Source organism: Botrytis porri (assembly GCF_014898465.1).
Source record: "Botrytis porri strain MUCL 3234 chromosome Unknown BPOR_018, whole genome shotgun sequence".
Classification (NCBI taxonomy): Eukaryota; Fungi; Ascomycota; class Leotiomycetes; order Helotiales; family Sclerotiniaceae; genus Botrytis; species Botrytis porri.
The window spans coordinates 224145-250190 of NW_024066092.1; the positions used below are offsets into that span (position 1 = coordinate 224145).

The 26046-nt window shown below is 39.6% G+C and overlaps 7 protein-coding genes across 7 annotated transcripts; 2 read left to right on the forward strand and 5 right to left on the reverse strand.

Moving 5' to 3' along the window:
* Positions 1-2926: 2926 nt before the first annotated feature.
* EAF01_010822 (uncharacterized protein) lies at positions 2927-4798 on the forward strand (the record flags this gene model as incomplete). Its single annotated transcript, XM_038919079.1, has 1 exon — positions 2927-4798. The coding sequence occupies one exon, from the start codon at positions 2927-2929 to the stop codon at positions 4796-4798; it is 1872 nt and encodes a 623-aa protein (XP_038765362.1).
* Positions 4799-6120: 1322 nt separating this feature from the next.
* Positions 6121-6606, reverse strand: EAF01_010823 (uncharacterized protein; the record flags this gene model as incomplete). The annotated part of the gene is made up of 4 exons (XM_038919080.1): positions 6121-6154; positions 6214-6232; positions 6283-6343; positions 6388-6606. The coding sequence occupies 4 exons, from the start codon at positions 6604-6606 to the stop codon at positions 6121-6123; spliced, it is 333 nt and encodes a 110-aa protein (XP_038765363.1).
* Positions 6607-7594: 988 nt separating this feature from the next.
* EAF01_010824 (uncharacterized protein) lies at positions 7595-8419 on the forward strand (the record flags this gene model as incomplete). Its single annotated transcript, XM_038919081.1, has 1 exon — positions 7595-8419. One exon carries the CDS (start codon positions 7595-7597, stop codon positions 8417-8419), a length of 825 nt encoding a protein of 274 aa, XP_038765364.1.
* Positions 8420-9231: 812 nt separating this feature from the next.
* EAF01_010825 (uncharacterized protein) lies at positions 9232-10464 on the reverse strand (the record flags this gene model as incomplete). Its single annotated transcript, XM_038919082.1, has 1 exon — positions 9232-10464. The coding sequence occupies one exon, from the start codon at positions 10462-10464 to the stop codon at positions 9232-9234; it is 1233 nt and encodes a 410-aa protein (XP_038765365.1).
* A 3185-nt stretch (positions 10465-13649) lies between these two features.
* Positions 13650-14460, reverse strand: EAF01_010826 (uncharacterized protein; the record flags this gene model as incomplete). Its single annotated transcript, XM_038919083.1, has 2 exons — positions 13650-14126; positions 14371-14460. 2 exons carry the CDS (start codon positions 14458-14460, stop codon positions 13650-13652), a joined length of 567 nt encoding a protein of 188 aa, XP_038765366.1.
* A 5874-nt stretch (positions 14461-20334) lies between these two features.
* On the reverse strand, positions 20335-21194 carry EAF01_010827 (uncharacterized protein; the record flags this gene model as incomplete). The annotated part of the gene is made up of 3 exons (XM_038919084.1): positions 20335-20826; positions 20882-21011; positions 21067-21194. The coding sequence occupies 3 exons, from the start codon at positions 21192-21194 to the stop codon at positions 20335-20337; spliced, it is 750 nt and encodes a 249-aa protein (XP_038765367.1).
* A 531-nt stretch (positions 21195-21725) lies between these two features.
* Positions 21726-25417, reverse strand: EAF01_010828 (uncharacterized protein). The gene is made up of 3 exons (XM_038919085.1): positions 24093-25417; positions 22841-24040; positions 21726-22720 (listed from the first exon to the last, which is right to left on the reverse strand). Exons 1-3 carry the CDS (start codon positions 24396-24398, stop codon positions 22607-22609), a joined length of 1620 nt encoding a protein of 539 aa, XP_038765368.1. The 5' UTR covers positions 24399-25417; the 3' UTR covers positions 21726-22606.
* Positions 25418-26046: the final 629 nt, after the last annotated feature.

Genomic DNA, 26046 nt, shown 5'->3' on the forward strand with positions numbered 1-26046 from the left:
TATTAGGAATATTATAAAATTTAAGGACTTTTTTTAAAAAAATAAATTCTTTTAAAAATAGATTTATAATATTTTTTTTAAAAAAACTAATAAACTTATTCATTAAGAAATTAGAATATATTATTTTATTTATTATTTTTTCATTTTATATATTAATTTATAATATAATAAGTTATAATTTTTAATTAATTATTATTTTTTTATAATTTTATTATTATTGTATTATAGATTTTCTAATATATAAAAGTTTAATTTTCTAATTAAAATCCAAATAATAATTTCAGATTCTTAAAATCTATAAAGAAATATTTTTAAATTCTTTTTATTTTTTTGAATATTATATATATTTTTGAAATTGTATTTAAAACTTAATTTTTCATATTTTTCAAAATTTCAAACTTTTTTTCAATAATAATAATATAAATTAATTCGAAAAAGTTATTTTTAATAATATAAATTCATTTCAATATAAATTTTTATTAAATTATTAATATCTTACAATATTATTTTTTAAATCAATTAATATTCTATTTAATATTTCAAATTCATTAAAAACTCATTATTATATTTCATTAATCTCGAATTTGTTTTTTATAAATTTTGATATTATTATAAATAGTTTTGGATTTATAATCAATTTTTAATTCAATAAATTAAAGTGTGCAAGATACAGGTGTTACGATGGGTAACAGAATGCCATGTGACAAGTGTCACGTGGTGGAGTCCCCAGGAGCCAGGGCTCCAAGAAACTCCAACCAACATCAGAGTACGAAGATCTATATAAGGGAATGGGATTTCATTACAATGTAGAGCTTCGTGCTCAAGAACAATCATTAGTTTCATTACTATAGTTACGAGAATTGCAACCAGTTACAACCTTATTGAATTCCTACTTGAAGTCTAGTCTAAACCACCTCGAGAGATCTCTAGACACTTCCACGTGACCCTAGAGGCAGCTCCCGTAACAACAGGGTCGTGCACGATGCAGGGATATCGGTTAGCACGTGCCTAGTAGTGGGAGTTTTTCTTCACTTCCGACATTATCAAATTATAGATACTAGTTCAAGTATAACTCTCTATAGAGTACGGCGGAATGTAGAAGCTAGGTATAGTATGAAGGCGTTTAGAGATTGATTGAACAAGCGTGCTGGCTAGCTATAAGGATAGGAGCTTGAATATATCAGGGCTCTCTTACCAACACTAATTGGCTTTACTCTAGCACCACACGAACCATAGCTCTTAAAAGATATCTAAAATATAAATCAGAACTCACCCGTTGTAACTAAGCAGATCACTAGCAAAAGGCTTTTTTAGAGTGGATTGGGTTTATTCAAATATTTAATAGATAAAAATGCCTTTACATGTCGCGGACTCAGGCATTGTTCCACAACCATACCATAATACTCGCTTTCTAAGCACTTCCCATCCATTCTCCCTGATCCATTCAGTCCTCCTCTCATATGCCTCCTTTATCTCCTTCGAACTATAAATGCAATATTTAGTGAAAGGGCCTTCCGTACACACACCTCGCTCATAACAAGCCCATGTTCTAAGTCCTTCATCAAAATCTTTACTTGAGATATAATTATCCTCATCAATAAATTTTTTCAGATCTTCCCAGAACACGTAGACATCCTCCAATGTCTGGACCTCCTGTATGTGGTTTTGTACCTCTTCTTTTGTAAAATGAATCGGGCAGGGAGGGTCGAATTCCACTTTTTCCCAATTTCTATGTGACTGTTAGTTTTCTTGTACCAAAAAGAGAGCAAGATTTAAAACCAATACTTTCGATTGCAATACACTTGAATTCCTCGACGTTGAACTCTTGATATCTTTCAGAAAGTCTTTTCTCTCCATCCTGTAACCACTTGCCGCCAGTATACCGGAAGAAGTGATCATAGTTCTGCGAATTAGTATGTATTGACACGCATCTACGGTTGAACGGAATCAGAAGTAATGTTCTGGAAGATGTGGGTGTAATACTCAAATTGCGTATAGCAATGGGCATAGATAATGGCCGACATATACCTCGACGACCGATATTGCCACGGCATGATGAGCGTCTGTGATTTCAAACTGCCGCCCGTGACAATAGAAGTCTCTTGTTATGTATGGGAACTTGCATGGCAGAACTACTTCTCGGGTGTTTATTTCAGATTCTCGAGAATATCGTGCACTCATATTCACTTGAATTACAGTAGCCTCAGGGAGTTGTTGTAATATTCCTAGGTAGTCAATCGTCTATGGTCATGTATTAGTCATGCTGGTATCACGTGAGTACACCAACGTTAGACAAAATCGATTACTTCATCAACAATATGATGGGATGATGGGATGATCCAATGAACATTCAGAATTTACTCAGGCTTTCGGTAGGGACACATGCTCCGAAGTTTCAAGTTTAGTGCCTCTTGTGCCTCTCGTGCCTCACCATTCACTAAAGTGACGTCTCTTACAGGGAGGGGCTACAGGGGCTACAGGGGCTACAGGGGTTTCAGCTAGCCCACACATCATTTCGAGGTTTGAATGAAGAATGAATGAATAATGAATGATCCATCAAAGAATATTGAATTGATTCAATATAATAAATATGATACGCTCATAGTGATACGATAATACATTGACCTCATTTTCTATCAACTTACATACATACATACCATTACACAACGTATCGACTGACTGAATCATTCGACTTGCTATCTATCGGACAATACTCTGCATACGATATACGATATACGATATATTCTCTACCTACCCTTACTCCTACTCCAGTCTTGACTGACCGATTAGCCTTCAACAACTCAAATTAATCTATTCGACGTCAGTCAATACATCGCCATCCATATCCACACCAACACCCACCGCTTCTTTCCTTTTATTTTCACAGCTGTGCATCGAAACGCCAGCGAGGTGTTTGTAACTCGGAATGGCAGACCATGCATTTGCACTCAGGAGAGAATTTATTACAGGACTCCCCAAGATTTCTTCATCTTCATCGATTGCAGATATGAGAATTACCGAATCTCAAAAGTTGAAAGTCTTGGTGGCCGCAAATGGAAGTAAAGATGTCGCACAAGCTCTCGCCCTCATCGTGAGGTTATCCAAGAATCCTAAGATCGAAACTCGAGCAATTATTGACGAAGAAACATGGCCATCATATCGATTGTCTCAAGAGACACTGGCATACCAAAATAAAAGGTTTTTGACGAGGGAGACGGATGAGGCAAGGAAGGGTATAGAACGAGATCAAATTGAATATTTTCGACAGGAGGCTTTCGAATTGTGTGACTGGGCAGACATACTAGTACTAGCACCTATCGATGCCGACACGTTTGCGAAAATGTTGCACGGCATAACCGATTGTCTGTTGCTCGAAATTCTCCGTGGGTGGGACGTTTCCAAGAAGATATTGCTTGTACCAGGAATGACAACATCCATGTGGGAGAATCCAATCACCAAGAAACAATTGAATAAAGTACGCAGAAAGTGGCAATGGGTTCGAGTCATGCAACCAATACTGTGGCATTATGATGCGAAGGGACCAGGGAAATGTTTCGTCGGGTGGGATGGATTCAACGAACTTGTCGACGTTATCAAAAATCAAGCGGAACTTTTGACAATTGGACATGATGTGGATATCGCTGCATCTGGTGCGGCAAGTCTCGCAAGATATAATATGAAAACGGATGCGCTCCTTCCACCAGAGATCTGGTCCCTCATTTTCGAATACGTAGGAGATTGGGAGGTTTCGAGAGCGCTCAATGTGTATGCCAAAATACCTAGGCCAACCGAGTGGCAGCGAAAGCCCGACGACACGAAAGACGAACTACAAACTTACATGCGATCACTCGAATGGATTATTCTGACATCTCCCGTTTACAAGATTATCGACAAACTAAATACCGCCCCCGAAAACATGCGAGAGCTTTCCCCTTTATGCGTCAAACTCATCATTAAATTTTGCCTTACAGAAGTTCTCTCATATCTGGAAACAAAATTGAAGGACGTGTTCTGGGCTACTTTTGGACAGAAGCTTTTGCCCACAAAAGCCTCTGCTGTTTATGGACGTACTGAAATTTTAGAATGGTGGCGCACATCTCCTTCTTTCCTGTCCAAAGACTATACTGCAGAAGCGATTGATGGAGCCTCGAAGTCTGGATATGTACATGTTCTCGATTGGTGGAGAAAATCTGGACTTCCTTTGAAATACACAGAATTGGCACTGGAACAAGCATCTTCCAAGGGACACATGCTAGTTCTTGAATGGTGGAAACAAGCTAGTCTTTCCCATAACGAAGCCGAAAGACGAACTCGACATGCAGAAGCTACAACAAATACCTCTGATGTTCTTCCGGCTTTACAACTCAAACCCGGTAAAGCACTATTAGCCGCAGCGCAAAATAACAAAGCCCTTGTTCTCCGCTGGTGGGATAATTCTGGTATTCCCATCGCACATTCGGAATCCGTGGCTAAAGTCGCATCGGCTCATGGACATGTCGCATGTTTAGATACATGGCGTGAACTTAAGGGTGAGAAACTAGCATTTGATAATCAGGTTCTAGTAGGTCCTACGAAGAATGGTCACGTAGAAGTCTTGGAATGGTGGGCAAATCTGAGTCATGGATCGAATGGAAGACCAGGAGGAAGAGTCGAATATAAGACTTGTGATATTGAAGAAGCGCTTGAAGATAGTGTAGGAAATGAGGGGGAAGAATTAGAGGTGAGGAAATGGTGGGCGAAGATGGGATTGAATTTAGGGGGATCGGTAAGTGAGTGGACGAAGGTGAAGGTCTTGTAGACGGAGTGATGGGAACGGGATGATATGATGTTATATTATTTACCAAGTATATGGGCATGGATGGATGATCTTGGGGTGCATGGATCTGGAATAAGCATTTACGGGGAGTTATATAGCGTGTTTGATGTTTGAATCACTCTAAGTATATTCGATAGTTTGATTTTAAATAGTCTGTGTCTGTTTTCAGATGAGCCCTCTATCGAATGGCCTTCTCGTCGGTGAAAAGTGCTACTGATATAGTCAGTCTCTTGCCACCCAAGAGAATCATTCGTCTGTTTGATTCGTAGGTGATTATTTGTAGTAAGTTTCCTTACCTTCTGTCTCTATACTCCGCAGGTAAACTCCAGATCTTTGATTATAACCCATAACTCAAATCAGAATAAGAACTGCTTATAGCTGGATGTTGAATATGGTATGATATGCATGATTACGGGATTTGAGTAAAATTATGAGGGGATAGGTATGAGAGGATAGAGATAGAGATAGAGATAGAGATATATGGGACTTTGTTGAGTGATGCCTTGAGGGGTGTTTATATGGATATTTGTATGGATGTTTGTATAAATTTGTATGACTTTGTATGAACAATTGTATAGATCTTCCTTCGTATCTAAAAAGCCAGCTGCATAGTACAAACTCTAGTGAGTAGTTTGTACTATGTACATATGATATAACTAGTATATATAGTAATAGTATACCCCGCGTAACAATCTGAGTATATTCTTGTATATCGAATTTTTGGGTCTAGGCTAGAGGGCAGATAGACATTGCAATGGAGGTAGGAAATGTTACGCGAGAGAGAGAAAGGAGAGAGACCTTGGAAATTAATCGAACTGCTGCGTTTTTCTCGGGTTACTACTATCACTTCCTTTTTGTTGTATGAATAGATGGAAATGCTTTTTTATGTATAGATTGAGTGTTGGGTATGAAGAAATGAGTATGGACAGAGCTGAAAAACAAGTATTGGGAAATATATTTAGTAGCTAGAGGCTTGCTAACAAGGTAGAAAGCACTTCCAGCCTATAAATTATGCATTGCTCCAGGCCTATTGTCGGATAGATCGCTATTTTGCGTACTGGGGACTTTGTTGGAGCTGTTACTTATGGAAATAGCAAGTCTTTTGATAGGTGACGTATGCGCTTTGGAAGCTTGTGATCTGATAGCCTATATGCGAGCATTCTGCGTCGACTATCAACTGCATATGTACCTTTAGATATAGGAAAGACATTAAATTGAGAACATAAAACAGAGAACACTCACGATTCATCCGCCATACCGCTTATTTGAAGTTATCAATTCGACATGAGGTAGAGGGCCCCTTCTCAACTGACCTGACACGAGTCCGTCCACGACGCCCTGCAGAAAACACATGTTCAGCTCCTAGAAAACACAAATTTAAATGCAGCATAACTTACGCTTTCTTAGCCTCATTAACTACAGAGAAAAGTCAGTCTAATCCAATATATCCGACTCCAAAAATTCACCTTCCAACTCATTAACTTTCTCCTCAATCACTACCAAAGCCGCATTAAAAACTTCATATCGCTCTCCCCAAGCCTCAGATAGTTAGTCTCCACTATCCTCCTCACCTCCCGCAACGGCGATTCTCTAGTTTCCGCCATCCCCTTCATTCTTGGATCAGCCCCAAACTCCAACAACTCCAAAATAGGTAAATTCTCATATCGAGGCATAAAATCAAAGTGCGTAACATCGGTGGCGTAATGGAGCGGTCGTTCCATACTCTGTTCGGGGCGTCGGACTTTGTCGAGTGCGTTTGGATCGGCGCCGGAATGGAGAGCGGCACGCATGTTGCGAAGTTTTTCGGTAATAGAGTAGCCGGATACGGAATCCCAGTGGAGGGGAAGTCCTTCGATGTATTTGAAGGGCTTGGTTGGTGGAACTGGAGTAGACGTTTTTGAGCTTTTGGGAAAGATACTGGATTGCTGAGAAGAGTGGTAAGTATGTGTGAGAGTTACAAGTAATTGATAAAGAGAATTTTGACTTCAGATGAACTGAGCTTATCTAACATCTAATCGATATACCAACAGTTGGAACTAGCAGTGGGTCTTTGGCATGTGGTGTGGGGCAACTCAAGGGGTTTCCCCTATCGTCATCGTTACCATCTTTCTCTTTTGACTCTTCATTCATATCTCCGATATCTCATTACAAGTTGTAATCAGAATATTCGTTTGAATATGAGAGAACCAGGGCTCAATAATTACACTGTATGCTTTGTATCTGTTGCTATCCTGATTTTGTGATAAAAGTCGTGCAATTTGGAGGAAGCCGGCTAGGGAATATTTAATTCTCGGGTAATTATTATGGATCATCTAATGCTCTGGGCACTATTCTCTCCCCTTGGGCTTTTTTGGTCGCCTATTTTTCCATTCCTTCACATTTTGGTAAAGTCTTGTTCAAATGTGACTGGCTTTAGGAAGGACTTATCGGTGTATTCTAAATGCTACAGTTAATCCATCGCTGTGATAGTTCTTTTTGATCTGAATGTTTATATTTTACCAAATCTCGAGGTGCTGTATCTTTTGCACTAGATCCAATACTACAAAAAATGTCTATTGGCTGTCACTGTCCTCAGACTGCCATACCCGCTTCCCCAAACCATATAAGACTATATGTTAGCATAAAAGATGAAAACAAAAATTGTCACGAGAACAAGTATATCTCGAACAAGGATCTATGCCCAAACAATCATATATTCGTGTGAGGGATGTATTCGATATTTCGTATTCGCTGTTGGAAGTAAACAAAATAGAGAGTCAAGAATTTTAGATGAAACTCATGAATGGGAGCTATTTTCGGTTGATGCAGGAATTTGATCTGAAGTCGGGCGTGTACCAAGAGACGGGGTCTGTGATTCAGTTTGGAGCAAAAATTCGCAGGGAGGATTTGGGACCTTCGCTGAATGGTTCGAGTAGTGGAGAGATGGGAACAGGATTTCTGGATCGTGAATCATCTGAGGTTACATCATCCAGCGAGCCATCTCAAGCTTTGGCGATCATTGCTCGGCCGAACTCTCAAGCGGTTTTGTATTCTTCGAATTACCAATATGGCACAATGTCTTCGGCGTTTCATCCATCGTATACCCATGGATCAATCTTTATATTGCCAGTCGGGCGCTCAATAATCGAGCAGTACAGCAACGGTCATCGGAATTTGCATAGTGCAGTCACATCATCTTCCCAACCTAAATCATCTATGGTGGTGCGCCAAGCCTCTCAGTCTGTACCAACCAACTCCTCACCACCCACCAAGATCACCATCGTCCCCCCTCACTCACCCACTCAACTCCCCCACCCTCCCCCTCTCAATCTCAAAAAAGCCTTCATTCTCCTCTCCATTCCCCTCTCCCTCTCCCAGTTCCCCCACTACCTCCTCAAATCCCTCCTCCTCATCAGAACCCAACCCTTGGGAGAACTCTGTCTCTATTCCCTCATTCTCCCCGCCTGCTACTACACAGGAACACTCAAATTCGGATTTCTAGCAATGAAGGGCTTAGATGGCTGGTTAGCGACATTGGGGAATTGGTCTGCGCGGGGAAATTTAACTGTTGTGAGGGCTTTGGGGGGGTTGATGAAGGGGTACATGAATGGATGGGGAGATTGACAGGGCTGGTTTTGAGGAGGGTGGTGAGGATCGTGGGGGCTTATTGAGAGATGTGGGGGTATGGGCTGTGAAGAGGATTGTGAGACGGGGGTAAGAGGGCGTGGGTTGAGGGGAACGATGGATTTTTGGGTAGTGGAACTTGGTATGGATTCAGTGAAATGCATGATACTTGGTTGGTATTTGTTCTTTTATTTGAAATAAGGTTGAGACTTCATATATCTACATTTTATGTCTCAGATCAAACTTCGAGTGTGCCTCCCTCATCTTCGGATGTGAAAAATGCATCATCGCATGTGACGTAAAAGTGCTAAACCCTGAGTTTTGATATCGCAATATATCGCTAAGAGCTGGCCAGTGAGGAATCTGGATGTGATTTAGTCTCAGAACAAGATGAAGTTCTGCTCCAAAGCATCTGAATATGGAAAGTCCCCACAGCCTGGAGAATCCAGCGTGATTGATAACACCATCTAGAACCAATAAAACGCACAACTATGAGTGAACGTCCAAGACATGATAAACCACACTTGAGGACTTGGGAATGAGAATTCAGAAGTTCATGGAATAACAAACATATGTTACCAATTATTTTATATGGTTTGTATCGACATCACCATGCTTGAAAGAATGGAGAGGTTTCTCCTCATCGAATGGCAAAACTCACTTACAAATCACTTTTGAATAAATATTCCTCATCAAGTCTGACTTGGAAGAGACCACGACGATCCACCATGTGCATCTTCGTATTGTAAAATAATATTTGTTGCGAGTTTTGTGGGAGTTGTAAGATCTTCATAAAAGTACATTTATTATATTCAAAGCTTGAACACCTTCCAGTCCTTGATACCCATATAGCCTAGGACACCTCCAACTTCGCCTTGCTCTTGTTTGCCATTTCTCCATCTTTTCGGTCCAGCAAAGTAATTTATGAAACCCTCAGGTCCTGATACAAAAAGTAGCTTTGAATCACTCTTCTTTGTGACTGATCCAGAACCTACTGCTGAACTGGGTTGTATGGCTTGTGATATCACCTTCTGATTGATAAACGTTCCCTCCTCATCCACAACATAATCTACTTGGAGGTTCTCTGGGTGTTTTTGTTGCATTCTTTGCAATTGCTGAACAAAAGAGCCCCTTACGGGAAGTGTATCCGACTTCGAGCCAGATGTGTACTTTTCGCCCCCAACACAATCTTCTCTTCTCCTATTTGCCCAAACTATACAAATCCGTGGTAGTTTGCCATCCAACTTTCGCGCTTCTAATAAAGTATGAGCAACCTGCATAGCAGGAGCAATTCCCGTTCCACCAGCCAAGAAAACTACCTCGTCCACATTCTCCGGCAAGTCAAATTCAACGTGAGGGCCTCTGAGCTCAATTTCGGAATTGGCTTGTAGCCTAAATAAATAATTCGACATTTCTCCATTTGGTTCTTTTCGAATCAAGAAACGAAGTTTACCATTTGTGGCGTTTTCATCCGGCGGTAATGGCGTATAAGATCGTGCAATTTGCAACAATGGTTGCTTGAATTCTACTGACCAGAGACCTTTCTCCCAGTACGCCGCATAAGGATCTGATGCTACAGATTTCTTGGGTTTAATAGTCAAGAGTTTACTTGTCGATGAGACAGTTTCCTCTGAAACAATAGAAAACTTTGTAAATCTAGGAGAGTCAAACGGATTTGAATCCGTGGTTTGAAACTCGATTACAGTTCCGAGAATTAATGATCCCAAGAAAACTATTTCAGTAATGAGTATTAAAGCTCTCAATAGGTTTTGTTCCTTTACGCTCTTCACCCAATACAGTACTTCTGTTCGTGGAATGGGAATTATTAAAGGACAGAATACGCCGAAATATCGAGGTTCCTTGGGTGGCGGTACTCTTCCAAACGTCATGAGAGGACTTTTTGGAGGTTCATGCCAAGGATAAAAAAAGTGGCGTCGAAAAATGTGAGAGGGAGAACATCGTGCAGTATGTACAGGTGTTCGGTAGCCATATAAAGGTTTTGGCCATAACCTTGCCGCAGTAGGAAGAAGGGTTTGCCGTCGCATTGTAAAGAATTGAGGGCAAGGAGATGATATGCAGAATATCTACCAAGGTAGGTAAGGAAATATCGATGAGCAAAGACTTCGGATTATAGTACTTCCGGTGACAAGGTTAACCAAAGGCGGTGAAGAGGAAATTATCACACTGTTCATAATTTAAACTTAAAACTTTAAGACTTGTAGATTATCTTTCTATATCATTAGTAGGTATACAGACTTACAAGACAATGTGATATAAAAGTGTAATTTCATATTTAAATTTATCAACTTCAAAATTCAATGAAAATTTGAAATATAATTTAATATTAATCAAAACAATAAATTATATAACGTAACGTATGGGGAACTCGGACATATGGGGAACTCGGACACTTTTTCAATTATTCTACACGCGATCTTGTTCTACAAGCCACACAATCCTCCAATTCCAATTCCGAATCACTTGAACTATTCTCTAGCTCTTCTTCTTCAATCTCTTCTTCTGATTCTTCAATTGGGCGTTTGCGTGGCCGTCCTCGTGGCTTTTTCTCCTTCGGTTTTTCCTCCGCCTCACGTACCATTTTCAATACTTCCTTAGTACTAAAGACAAATTGACCTTGTAATTTGACTCTTTTGCCTTTAGTTCTTTTCTTTCGAGTCTCAATTACCTCCTGAGCATCAGAGAGCTGTTTCCGAAGTAGGGCTATCTCAGCATTTTGAGATTCTACAAGCCTAGTCATTCTCTTGGCATATCGACGAGTTGGCGATGCAGGAGAACCACTGCTTGCTAGAGCTGTATTAAAGATCTGATTTGCTTGCCTTAGTTCTGTTCCATCTGGAGGAGAACTCCTGAGTATAGACAAGTCTAGGTCTTGATTGGGGGTTCTCATTTGTGGAGTAGAAGGTTGCTGGGAGGAGTTAAATGGTAATGAATCGAGTACTTTTCGTGGGGCAAAAGGTACTAAACCAGCTCCTCTCCAGCCAGCTTTAATATTAGAAGAATTCAATGCTTTTTTTCTAATATTTTGAAAGAGTTCTACCCATTCAGCTCTTTGGATTCGCTTTACACCAGCTCGAGAATATCGATCGACCTCTAAAGCATGATATCGTTTCATTGGCCCATACACCGCAATATCAAGTGGCTGAAGCAAGTGAGAGCAATGAGGAGGTAATATAAGTAAATCAATATCATTATCTATACAGAAAGCAATAAAGCTACCTGTAATATGGCTTGAATGGCCATCCATGATCAAAAGTCGAGGTCGGTCACCTGACACTTTCTTGGATTCTGGTTCGAAAACCCTTTTTAACCATTCTAATCCATGGCTATTTGAGGTCCATCCATTTGTACTAGTAGAGAACTGCCAGCTTTGAGGTGTGTCCTTTGGAATCCATGCAGAATTCGTATTCTGAGCCTTGAAAATGACCATAGGTGATAGAGCATTTCCAGCTGCATTGACACATTCAAATGCAGTTATCCATTCTTGCTTGCCAGCTGTAACTTTCCAATTCGATTTCTGAGTAGAATCGACTATAATGCGCGTACTTTGAGTACTTCCAACTCCAAATCCGGTTTCATCCATATTATACATATCATCTAATTCATACTTTCGCTTAATGAGACGCGTGCGAAACGCGTCAAACCAAGCCTGAATATTCTCCGGAGTTGCTTCTTTAGCCCGATTAGACTCTAATTGACGTGAATAGCATGTTTTAAGTTCTGGATGTCGTTTTTGGAATCTATAGATCCATTCGTGGCCTATAGGTGGAATTTCTGTCGAGGTAGGATTTCGAGATGATGCGACCCGAACGCGTCGAAGACGAATTTCGTCGGCCATTTCCTTCACCAACATAGGTGTAGCAGGGAATCCAGTGATGGTAAGTCGTGAAATCCATCGTACAAGAGTATTTTCTTCTGCGTTTGAAAGAATTTGAGCCATTTCGTGGGTTTGGGAACGTGTTTTCTTCCCAGCCAGCCTATCAGCTAGGGTAGACTTAGGGACTTCAAAATGCTCTGCAGCCTTTCTAATTGATTTAAATTCTTTCAATTGAAGTGAAATTATAGCCTTTTGAAGCTTCTCTTCAATTTGAGCAGATGTAGAAGGTGATTGGGTATGCATAATAAAAGTTATTGCGGTTTCAAGTTGGTGATGGGCTAAAAGTGTCCGAGTTCCCCATATGTCCGAGTTCCCCATACGTTACGTTATTGTAAAATATTGAAAAATAATTTTTTCAAGATTTAGTTATTATTTATTAATAAATGATTAGAATTTTATTAATAAATAATATAATATTGAAAAATTATTAATTTTAAAATAAAAGAATCAAAAATTGAGGGGGGTGCGGTAAAGAGGTTCTATGGTACGCTAATACTAGCGCACCAGAGTACCGAGGTACATATAAATAGCTTCTACATAGCATAATAAGAACTTCGTCCTTCTTTCACATTACAACCCTAACATTCTAGAACTCTTACTTTTCCTGTTGAGCATTCCATAAGTCTGTATACCCACTGGTGCATACAACTTTGACATTAGTAAGGAGTAGTCGAATCATATGACTTCATTTTGAAACACAAGTAGCCTATCATGGAAATGTATATTACAATCACACGCAGGAGTTTTTCTGCTTTCCAATTTGACCAAATTCTATCATATGATTCACATCGACATTTGCGAAATACCCCAAAAACCAGCGTCTTCCCTTTTCATTCTGTTTAGTCTTCTTCCCTTACAAATTTTCTCGTCTAGTTTCAGGGGCTTATATTTCTGATTATATACTCTTTATTTCCTCAACGCCAAAGATTTTGTCAAGCCTCAACTCGCATGTGTATCAATGTTATCATATCAGTATACATTTAGTTCTTTCTTCCCCACAACCTTAAGTATTTGTCGCTACATTCGATTAATCTTATTCTTTATGGTTAAGAAGTATGACTGGTATACATATACATCAGAACATAATTGAAGCGCCCAGATTTGAATGATCGCTTGTCTCCAGGGAAAGCACGTATGCCTCTTCTCGTACAATCACCCATTGGCCTACCCCTCGAGGTATGTTTCCTCGTATTCATCATTCTATATTTTTGACGACTTGTGTAATATATTGTCACGTCAAAACTCGGACTAATGAATGTGTATCATTCACCGACACTGCATCGAGACATACAGTCCACATTCCAAAATTTAGAACTCTCGTCTCCGTTCTTCTCATTATCTCCCAGCGGCCGTACTTCCGGGTAACTCGTAAGATATATCGTTGCCATGTAATTCTCCCCCTTGTTGATATACCGTTGTCTCTGGAGCTTCTGTGACATAAGGAGGAGCATTATAGGGTTCATCGCCAGGAGGCTTCTCGTAATATTGCGTTGGCCCATCAACATCAGCTATAGGAACAGGCTGCAATCCTCGAGGACGTCTTCCGAATCTTCTGAATAACAGAAACGTTCCCGCTGCGATGAGTAGAACGCCGAGGATAACTCCGATATCTATACCAGCTTTGGCACCAGTGGAAATTCCTGTACTCGATGATGATGACGAGGATGCTGAATCTGTTTCTGATGATACATTACTTGAAGAAGAAGTCGAGGATGCGACAGTGGCTGAACCACTTCCAAAAGGTGATGCCGTTGAGGAAGATATAGAAGATGAAGCTGTACTTGATACCCAAGAAGGATCGTCCCAAGCTCTCTCTAGGTTCTCTCGTTACACTTTACCATTTTTTACAGCTCGAAAGACGTAGCGAATACAAAATGGTGCGTGCGGCTCTTTGCTGGTCAATTTTGCAGGAGAAGTATGTAAAAATCCCCGGTACACCTGATGATCGTTCTAGGAAATGCTGTCGATAATAGTCAAATTGGTAAGGGAATAATGATGAACAATTCTTGATGCAGGCCGGTATCTAGATTCCACAGGTCCAAATGAAAAGGCATACGTAGATGGAAGTCAGCACTAGCTGATTGTGAAAATCACATCGATCCTTCATAGGCCACAAAGCATGAGCGGTACTAAAATGAAACATCATTGTGTATCGGATATAGAAATTTCTGGGATGATGAACTTTAAATCAGTGATGTAACGTATATCCGTTAAGTCTTTGATGTCGTTGATTTTGATAGAGAGCGTCTTTGAGTATTTCATAGATCTTTACTCATACATCAATGCGAAAAATCGTTGATTTATGGCGTTTGACCTCCAAAAATCATAAATTGGGGCTGTTCCGTGGCCGATACTTCTTCTTAGCATGAAATACTCTCTCCACATCATCATAAAGAAGTTGCACTGAGGTAAGGGTAGTAGTGGTGTTCATCTCGTCAGATTACATGAAGCATGCGGGTTCGAAAGAGGCAGAATTGTGGATTTGTTCGCAATCAGAGTATGAATATAAGTTTGATGGCGATATGTATTGGAAGAAGTCCCGCATCTTGATTATCAACCGAGCCTTTTAATCGGAACCATTTGAGAAGGGTCGCTATGTTTCTGAAATGAAAATCGATATTTATTCCAACGATACTCGAAGAATTCTTAGAGTGTTGTTGTGCATATCAGGATTATTACTGAGCCGCCAGTTACTACTTTTGTGCCTGGATAGCCCGAGACTATGATTTTAGTCTAGTCTAACTATCTCAGGCTAGCTTATCCGAGAGACGGCGTATCATTCTACGACCAAATTGCCGGGCCCGTTCAGTATCATGTAGGTATTGCGGGATACAAGCTCAACACTATTCTGTAGGCTTGACTCTTCCGCATAGCCATTGTGGTCTAGGATGATTACTTAAAAGTCCTTCTATAGAGAACATTCTCATTAACTTGGCACTCAAAGGGTGGCGCTTGAGGGCAGATGATGATCTATAATAGTGTTATCATGAATAAGAAATTCTTGTTCTTTCATCATTACCACCCATATTCCTGCTTTTGGTTGAGAAGAATGACTTTGAAAATACTGTGATACTTTCTTCCTTTGAGTAGAAATTACTTCTGGAGTTCCTCGCAATTTCTTTCGTATAATTCACTCCTTTTTAGTTCTTTCGTTGCATATTTTTCTCAGCTTGTCTCTCCTTGAATATTCGAAATATCTAGGGAAAAGTTCTTGAAAACAGTCAATTGCTTTTATGCTATTGTCTCAATAGGTATACTTTGCCCAAAACTCCACAATTCACCCTTCAAAACTATATTTGACAAGTAGTCTGCATATAAGCTGGACCTTATCCTGTACTAGCGAGCCAAGCAAAGTCCTTCTCCTTGACATAATTTCCCGCTGTCATCTCTTCTTTAGCTTCTGTGGAAAGCTCGCTTGAGTATCTTGGCGAATCTAAGAAGATGTCGTAATAAACACCATCACTATATATCCTCATGATTAAACTTTGTATTTCTAGAAATCCAATCGATAAAAGCGAGGAGAGATTATATTCGCACCCGGTGTTCTTCAAATAAAAATCTGACTTTCCACTCAGCCGACGTTGAACTCTCATGTAATATAATTTATCATTGAAATATGTACCAGGATCCACAATTTAGATGGGTAGTAACCTTAGAAGACCTGTCAGTATGAACCTCATTATCCTGGTGAACATCCTCGAAAAGTCTATACAAACGAGCCCAACAAACCCATACTCCTAAACGCATATTCCCATTACATGATCCATTCCCTCTATTAACCCGGCCTAAAATTCCTAATATCGAATTCACAGCTTAGAAAGTATTCTTCAACTATTCTGATAAAATACAGAACTCACATAAAGCTATATCCCAATCTGACTTTCCAATTTTTTTGTTGCATATCTGAAAGATTAAAACACAGGATTCATACTAACAAGTCTGCCGGACGTCAAATTAAAATTCATATTTTTAGCTCAGATTTCAGACCGGGCTACTCTATTGGTACTAGCGATCGGAACTAGTTATGTACTTCAAGCCAATTACCATATGAAGTTCTCAAGTCATCATGTTGCACATCCACAAGTAGCATACCACAGGCTCATCCTAAAATTCCATAAGACGAACCCTAAGTTTCGTGATTCTGATGGCACACACTTCCCGTGCCTGTTCAGCAGTCGCTATTTTGTCTTTCTTGGATGCAACGTTCATTAATCTCCTATCAGTAATTGCAACTTCCTGTGTTGCATATCTGGACATGATTGACCCTTATATCCACCTATCTAAATGGATTCATTTCTGATCAAAAGTCATGCCATATATCTAAATAATACAATCTAATACCCAGTAGTTTTCTTACTTTCAAAAGCATTATTTCGCACTCCATTCCAGTTCAGCTAATCACTCTTCCCCCAATACCTCCCAAGCCAAAACCCAACAGTGAATCCCTCCCTTTCTCCTCCCAAGCCAAAACCCAACAGTGAATCCCTCCCTTTCTCCCCCCAAATCCCCCAAATACAAAACGTCAAAGCCAAACGCCCTCATAACAAAAATCCACGGTGGGTGGTGAAGTGGTTAGCCCCTCTGCTCCGTAAGGCGAACTTGTTTGTATCGGAGATCATAGCTGTCGCAAGTTCGTCGCCCACGGAATTATTTGTTAGTATTGGAAATAATAGCTGGCGCAGAGAATTCCAAGTGTGTTTTTTGTTCCTTTTCTTTGAAGATTGATTTTTGGGGGTGAGATAGGAGAGGAAGAGAAGATGAGTGGGGGGTGAAATTCGCTCTGGATATGGGACGGGATTGTGGAGGAGAGGGGGAAAATGTGATAGGTCGGTGATGGGTTTGCTGATATCCACTTTAGGTAGGGAGGAGCTTGCTGAGAGGTTCATGAACACCAATGTAAAATATAAATCGACGCTCCTAGCAATACAATCGAGACTTCAGTATCAACCCCCCAAATCACAAGATCATCACAAATCCATCCAACCCCCCTCCCGCCATCAACCTTAGCACGAATCCTCACATAAGCTACCTATACCGCTCCAACAAGACACAGTAAACATACAACCACTTCCTAACTCAATAGCCTCCTCCTTAATGCCAAGACCGATTGATATCAAAGAAATACAATATCTAAGGGCTCGTTTGGATATCAATTCCAGTCAGAATTCGCTAAATAATCCGTCTTTTTTTATTATAATAGATTTTGTAATAACATTTTCTACTTTTAAAAAAACGAATTCCTGTATTTCGTTTTTCTATTTATACATAGATTTCAATATAAAATCTATAGAAATAAAATAAAATTATATATATATAGTATACATATATCTTTATATAAAGAAATCCGAATTTTAACTCATTATTACTATTCGAATCATGAAATAAGTAAATATAGGAATAGTTTAATTTCAATTAAAACAAATATAAAAATAACTTTATCTAATCGAAATTAAATCTAAACTTTAATTTAAAGAAAAACTTAAAGCTTTAGATTATACTTATTAGAGTTTTAGATTATATTTACTAAAGTTATAGATTATAAAAGCCTATAAAAGCCTATAAATTCACGGATTTTTTATATAATTGAAAACAATAATTGCTTCTTCTAACTAACATGGTTTATCAGTGAGCGGATCATATTAATAAATGAGTCAATTGAAAATACACTAAAATTAGGTCTTTTTTAATATTCTTATTTTAATAATTAATCATTATTTTAAAAAAAGAAAAGAATTTTTAATAATAATAAAAGATTAGCTTTTTATAAATCTAGTTTTTTTATAAATATCTCTATTATATTTTAAAAAAAGTAGAAATTGTTACGATTTCTGTTACAAAAAAGTTATTTTTATAATAACTATTATAATAATTTAATTATTTAATAAATAATTAGATTTTTATGATATCTATATAATTAAATTTCAATATTTTCAAATTTCTTTAAATTATATTATTATATAAAGAAAGTATACAATTATATATAAACGAATTTTATATATAAAATAAGATGATTCGTTTACTAATATAATGTTACAACGGATTAGTAACAGGCTGTAGAATCACTGACTTATAGACTATAATGGTATTATAGGCCTCAGTGATTCAGCTGTAATATATCAGGGGACATTAGGCATTTAAGGAGAGCCTTAGGCATATATATAGTATTAGTCATAGGATACCCTAGAAATCTAAAATATAGTTTCCAGGACAGTAGGTTTTAGGAAAGATAGAATATAATAAGCAAGAAGGCTTCATTAGGATTAATAATATCCCAGGGGATTAGCTTCAGGATAAAAGGACAAACTAGGATAATAGGAATTACAGAACAAATGTTATATGATTAAAAGCCAATCGACTTATCAATCGATTTGTTGATCGATTTGTTGGTCGACTTCAATATAAAGGTCTATATAGGGAATGGGTTTTATTATAATATAAAGCTTTATGCTCAAGAATAATCATTAATTTCATTATTATAGTTATAAGAATTATAATTAATTACAACCTTATTGAATTCCTACTTGAAGTTTAGTCTAAACCACCTCGAGAGATCTCTAGACACTTCTACATAACTCTAGAGGTAGCTCCCATAACATATAATCTGTTCACTAATAAACTACGTTATTGTTTTTAATCTACTTTTATATAAATAGCTAAATTATTTAACAAATTATTTAAAACAATTTTTGAAAATTAAATCCTTAACTCTATTTAATATATTCAAAATAGTAAAAATAAAATTATTTAATAAAATCTATAATTTAATATTCAAACAGAAATCCGAAATCAAATATTAAAATGAATACATTATTTAATAAAATCTCATCGAATTTATATATTCAAACTACTCTTAAACCTAATAAAATACTTCGATGAATACCTCAATCATCTCATATAAATAAATGAATAAATACCTATACAAAAAGCATTAACTTCTACCTACCACTCCCTCTCACTTCCTCATAATATCCATCAATAACAATACAAACCAAATATCAAAACCCACATCTATTTTCTCCCCATAAAAATTCTCGAGTTATTATCTCTTCTCCCACTTCACAAAAGCAATACCCAGATACCCTATCAAATCCCATCTTCATTCCTCTTTCTTCACACAACTCATAACTTCTCTTCTACCTTCATCATCCATCCTCCATCTCAACTTCCAACTTCCCCACCCCCAGAACCCAAAAAAAATCAACCCATCTAAACTCAATAATCCAAATAAATCTCTATTCCATCACCCAGAGTCTTCGTTAACATTTTCATACTAGTATTATCATAAATGATTGTGTTTATATCGATTGGATAGGTACCTACCTATTGATAGAGTGATACTTATGTATACAGATGGTTCATTTTTACTCACTGTTAAGTATTCACTATTAATTACCTATAGGTAGGTATTTATTTGGATGGAGATTCTTCATGCTTAGGGAGGTTGAGGTTTGTGTCTTATTTTGGGGGTGATCTTGAAGGGATTTTATGATTGGGGAGTTATTCTTATCTTTGGATTGTACTTTGAGATTGGGAGCGGGTTGGAGATATAGTTACCTAGTAAGTTATGTGAACGTGAGTGGAAGTAGGTACTTGAATATGCTCTATCAATATTTGTTGAACTCTACAAAGCGCAAGACCAAGCTTAAGTTGTTACTCATAAAGCCAGTATCTCAATCACACAATTTCACGAACTCAACACAAATCTTCACAGTTATCTCAAGAAACAAATCATTTGCATGAACCATTAAGAATTCGCTTTGCATTAACTACATCTCCACCACCCATTATCCTCTAATGAGATGTATGTACGCACCTATGTATGCATCATCAACGCCAAAACTCCCATTATCATGTATCATTAAGCGATGCATCCACCCTGCATGCAATTCATAATCATATAACATATCATATCATCTCGATCGATGAATGAATGAACTTTTGAATCATCATAAACTCCCCCAAGATATGGGTGAATATTCTATGAAAATATCAAAGATATCTATCTAATGTTGACGATCATTTAGATCATCAAAGCCAAACCACCAGCGATACCTGCAAAACCAAGCGCAGCAGCTTGTTTGCTCGCAGCGCCGCTAGCAGTAACACTAGCCGCGGAACCAGTAGCAGAAGCGGAACCGCTCTCTCCGGATTTGGTAGCAGTGACTGTGGAAGCCTTGCTGGTGAAAGTGGTTGATAAAGCAGTGGTAGTGGCAGTGGTATTACCAGAGAGAGCAGTGACGGAACCAGTTGAGGATGCAGAAGCAGAAGAACTTCCATTGGTATCGGTAGTTCGGCCCGATTGAGGACCAACGGTTCCACCTTCAACAGTATCTGGTGCAACGGCTTTGGCAACCTTGGCGGCGGCGACCTGATAGTTGTCGAGGGTTTGAGACTCATCAGGGTTATTGCCGACGATGATTTCCATAGACATGCCTTTTTGACAGTGGTCGGAAACGGAGCAGTAGAGCCATAAGGTACCGTTGACGTGGGTGTCCATGATGAAGTCAGGAGTCTAGCAGGAAATCATGATTAGCATTGGTTTATCATATAGGAAGAGAAATACACACAGGATCATTGGAAGACGGCTCTGGGCCAGAGATAACACCAGAGAAGATTGGAGCATGGTCGGAAGGAACACATGGGCTATCGTAAGTGCTCTGTGCGACGCTGTGCTTGCCGAAGAACTGGAACTTGACACTGTGGCAAGGTGTTTAGTATATTTGATAAAGAGAGTGTGTGCGGAATGACTCACGTATCACCCACTTGAACAGTCAAGGCATTGGGAACGAAAGTCAGTCCACTACCACCGACGACGACGGATCTCTCAACTGCCATGGCAGAGGAGACAAGAGCGAAAAGGGAGATCAAAGATTTTGGCATTTTTGCGATTTGAGTTGAATTGATTGAATTATTGACGACTAAATGAAGAAAGATATCGTTTTGATATGTGAAAGTTACCAAAGGAACTTATGATTGAAGTGGTGGTGAGTAGTAAGGGACGACTTGATATTAAAGAAGTGGATGTTGAAGTAGTATGAGAAAACAAAAAATCTCCAAACGAGGAATCCCAAACTTTATACCAAAGGTTTTTCTTTCCTCAACCACATGCCCTCCTCTCCTGGGGAAAGTCCCGTAATTATGGATCCTCCGTACTCAGCCTTACAAACACTTACAAACAGTTATTTATTTCCCAAAACAAATTCAACCCCCATTCCCCCATTCACTCGCACCCAACCAGGTGATGCGTGACTTCGCCCGCATGTAACCCCCTGTCTGATAATCTGAGTGCTTAATTCCCCGGACATTCAGGTTCAGGTACCGTGCCGCCGCGCCACTCAGACCACAACAAGCACTTTGAGATCAATTGGTTCAACTTGGTAATCTTTCAATATATTTTGATGCTGCGCCAGGAATATCCGCAGTAAATATTATTTCCTTTGGATAGGTAGGTACTCATATGCATGAATGCCATAAACTTGAATTTATCAGACAGTAAAGAAATTTCTATTTTTGAATCCAAAAGAAAAAAGAAAGTCAAGTCACATGCACAGCCACGAAAAAGACGCCCTCCCACCTTCTACTTAGACGCACCTGGGTAGGTAGCTATGAATAACTACCAGGTAAACAATCCCATCTCCATCTCCATCTCCAACACCAGCGCATCACATAACCAATCCATCATAACCACGCTCTCTCGCAACACCTGGTACAGCACCACACCGTCTCTGTCATACCAACAAAAATACGATGTTGTACAAATACAAACGAAATGTAAGACGAGGTTGGGCTTACGCCAGTGTCATATTGACAAATGGGCTGGGAAGGATTGGCGGGGTACCTGCAGCTGTGCCGCAGTCACGTGTTGGCTATCTACCTGACCTGATTCATTTGGATGTAACGCAAGTGTCTCGGGTCGATGAATACTGATGAGAAATCACTCTTCAACGTTTTCGTTCTCATATGGACAATTGGCTAGTGACAATTGGGTAGTCGGTAAGGTAGGCCAATAGGTCTATGGACCTGAAAATAATCTAGGTCAACTGAAGACTATTTCCTTGATAATTTCCTACTTTCTTCCGCATTCATCTTGTGATGTACGGAATTTCATTTTTGGTGATTCCAACTTGTTATTTCATTTAAAATTTAAAATTAAAGTTCCAGCAATTCATGTATGCAGGTACCGTACCTGACACTTCTGGTACAAAACGCTCAAAAGGATATTATATCACTCAAACGTCTATGTTCCACTGCCAAGTGTGTGTACGAATTACGTATAATATATTATCAGAAACCTACGCGCAAGGCTGCACGAGCTCTCGATTGCGGAACGTGGTTCGGAAATCTAGTTGACGTACGAACCAGGAATTGCGCAAGGTCCATTCTTGCTCGGGATGTTCAAGTGCGATCTGAAGGATGAAATATGATGTCAGTAGGTGTCCTAACCATGCCATTTACCGCGCCTCTTTTCGCGCCTGGTTCCTACATTTCTTCACGATCTGCAAGAAGAAAAGTGGGTAAGAACTCACCTCAAACCTCCTCAAGAAACTCGGCACCAACTTATAAATCTCCAAAAGACTGATATTCCTTCCAATGCAAGACCTCGCGCCCATTCCAAACATCAACATCGCTCCATTCATCTCCTTGATTCTTTTCTCCTCTCTTTCCCTATCCAATCCCTCGTCTATCAACCATCTTTCCGGCTTGAAAACCTCTACATCATCTCCAAATATTTCTCTCCTGTGATGAATCACCCACGCACTACAACCTACAATGGTACCACCCTTCACCCACTCCCCCGCAATCTCTATCCCTTGTTCTGGTACCACTCTCTCGAGCGGTAGGCCCGGTGCTGGATGTAAGCGGAAAGCTTCTTTGATACAAGCGTCCAGATAGGGTAGTCCTTGACTTTCTGCCCAACTAACTAAGCCCGTTTCTCCGTCCGCAAAATATCCTTCCCTGGCCTTCTCATCAAGTTCGCGCATCAGCTTTTGCATACAGCCTTCGTTCTTTAACAAATAATAGAACACAGCACTAAGAGAAATCGCCGTGGTATCTGATCCCGCAAATGCCATGGAAACAGCCATCGTCATAACGAGTTGATCTGTCATGAACTCAGGTCTGTCGTGTTTTGCTTGTATAAATTTCGACAATAAATCTGGTTGTGAATTTTTTGTTTTGACTTCTGCGTTAAAAGTAGGTAATGTCTCATTTCCGTCTGTTTTTGAGTATCTTTCTCGCACACGTTGTACTGCGAATTTGGCAACAGGAAATGTGGCATCTACAAGGCCATGTTTCGCAGCGAGTAGGTAAATAGGATTCTTGAGGAAGAACCGATCGAGAATCGGCATTTGACCGATGGGGGCAACATAGTCGAAGAGCTTTGCTAGGTAAGATATTATACCATCGACATCTCGATTTTCTTCAAGGAAACCATGACGTTTTGAATAGGTCATTTCACCAATGACATCAAAAGCATAAAACTGTAGCCATTTTGCAAAATCACAAGAAGATTGGCTACTTGGTGAAGTAAAAAGATCGGCAGTACGAGACAAGAAGATTTCAGTCGTACGAGTGACGAGTGGCTCGTATTGTACAAGAGATGACATGCTAAATGCAGCATTGACTGAACGTCTGAGTTGTGCATGAAATGGTTCGGATGTAGTGCTAAAAAGTGATGGGAGTGCATGGCCATTGGATACAGATTGCTGAACAGGGTAGAATGCGGACTGCAATGTGTTAGTGTACGATCTGACCTAGTGAATCGATACTTCTCAATACCTTTACAAAGCCTTTGTTCAATCCATAAATAGTTTTCAAAGCTTTTGGGTCTGCAAAGGAGAGGGTATTGGGCCCAAGACGGACGATATCTCCATGCTTAGCATGTAGCTTTTGATGTGTGACTTCAGGACGACGCTTATACACATCATAGAACCTCCACCAATCTGTGAAGGAAGCAAGAGTCGGACCTGGATATTTGTTCAGGCCACGATTGAACCGGTTCGTAGCAAGATAGATGGCAATTGTAACAATCAACAATGAAGGCCAATGCCGAATGGTCAAATTCAAAAGCGTATCGGCGATCATTTTGTTCGTGGTGTGATATGTAGGCAGAGAACAGTAAGGTGAGATTTAATGATAGGTTTCGATTTACAACCGAGCATAAATAATGACAGGAGAGGCCTTTGATAGTAATTTACCAAGTGCGGAGTAGAAAGCCAATATTGTGGAGCACATCAATGTTGAAAAAGATTCGGGTCCAACGACGAAGGTGCAAGACGTGGATTGTGTATAGAGGTAGCACTGCTGTAGGAGAGTCCACTATATGCGGTGTAGAGTATGGTGTTAGGACGATATGGAAGGGAGATAGAGAAGCAAACCGTGGATTTTACACTACCCGTTGCTTGAGGGAGGGAGCATTATATGAGGTATGATGATAAGCGACGGTGAACAAGCACATGCCACAATATCATGCCGTAATTCGATTGGGTTACCATTCTCATACTTCTAGGCAATTACAGAAACGTCAAAGTCTTGACGTTGCGAATGAAGGCATGGCTGAAATCGGACTAGTGAACGTGAGAGGCGTCAGTAGAGACGTGAACCTCAGATGCAATTGCCGAGTATTTTTTCCGTTCAATCTGGAGACAAATGATAAAAGATCAAATGTCATTCATGGTTTTGGTGGTTTTGGTGGTTTTGGTGGTTGGAAATTGCTTGAAATCATCATGTTGAGTGACTTTATGCTCGGATCATTCCTCAACGGCCGCTGTTAGCTTTGTCATTTGAGTAAGACTCAACGCTATCGGCAAATAGCAACGGGAATGGTCTTCACTAAAGCAAAAAGAACGGGATGAGTATATCCTTCATTGGTGCACCGAGTGCCATGAATGCAAAGCCAAACGATCGTATGCGCCGCAGTGAAGACCTCCTCGTTCGTACACGTGTATGTGCGGCATAAGCAGAGCGCCTCCATCGTAAAGTAACATATTCGATCGTAAAGCACCCGCGAATCCTCCCAAAGATTGAGCTCGATGCGAGTATGAGCTGCCGAAATTGCACCGTATGTAAACGGGTAATCGATTCCGAGCATGGGTCAGGTTTTATGCGTCCATGGTGTGACGGGTTGTGGGTGAAGTAGAGGACGAAGTTGTGTGGGGAAGATTGGAAAAATAATGTATCACGGGACATTTTTCTACACAAAAGCACAGTATCGGTAGTTGGAAGAAACACACTTGCCGAAATGTCCACCGCAATTAGCAGGCAGTGTGACTATGCGATTTTAGCTTTGGCCATTGAAATCACTTTCTCTTGTTTCGGCTTCGTTTTCAGTACATCGTATTGCTGGAAATCTCTCAAAGCATAATGATTGCAAATCGAGTGACAGATCATACACGGCAGTTAAGAATTGTCGAGTTTGTGTACGTAATCAATGCATTTCGCGATATCTACGGTCGACATCATACCGAAGGAGCTAGAGAGCACGGAGACAGCAAGTTGACAACAGCAAGTGTGATAGAAGAGAAGTCGACAGAAGAAACACAATCATCTGTGAGGGGATAATCGATTATTTCAGACGCAGATTTCACGACTGGAAATCCTCAAAGGCGCCCAGATATTGGCATATCATGGCAAAGTAATCATAAATAGGTAGTACACACTAACTTTCGTGTGTAGTATTTTCTCTTGAGCAATCGTCCAAATTCTAATCGGAAATTAACACTTCTTGTTTACT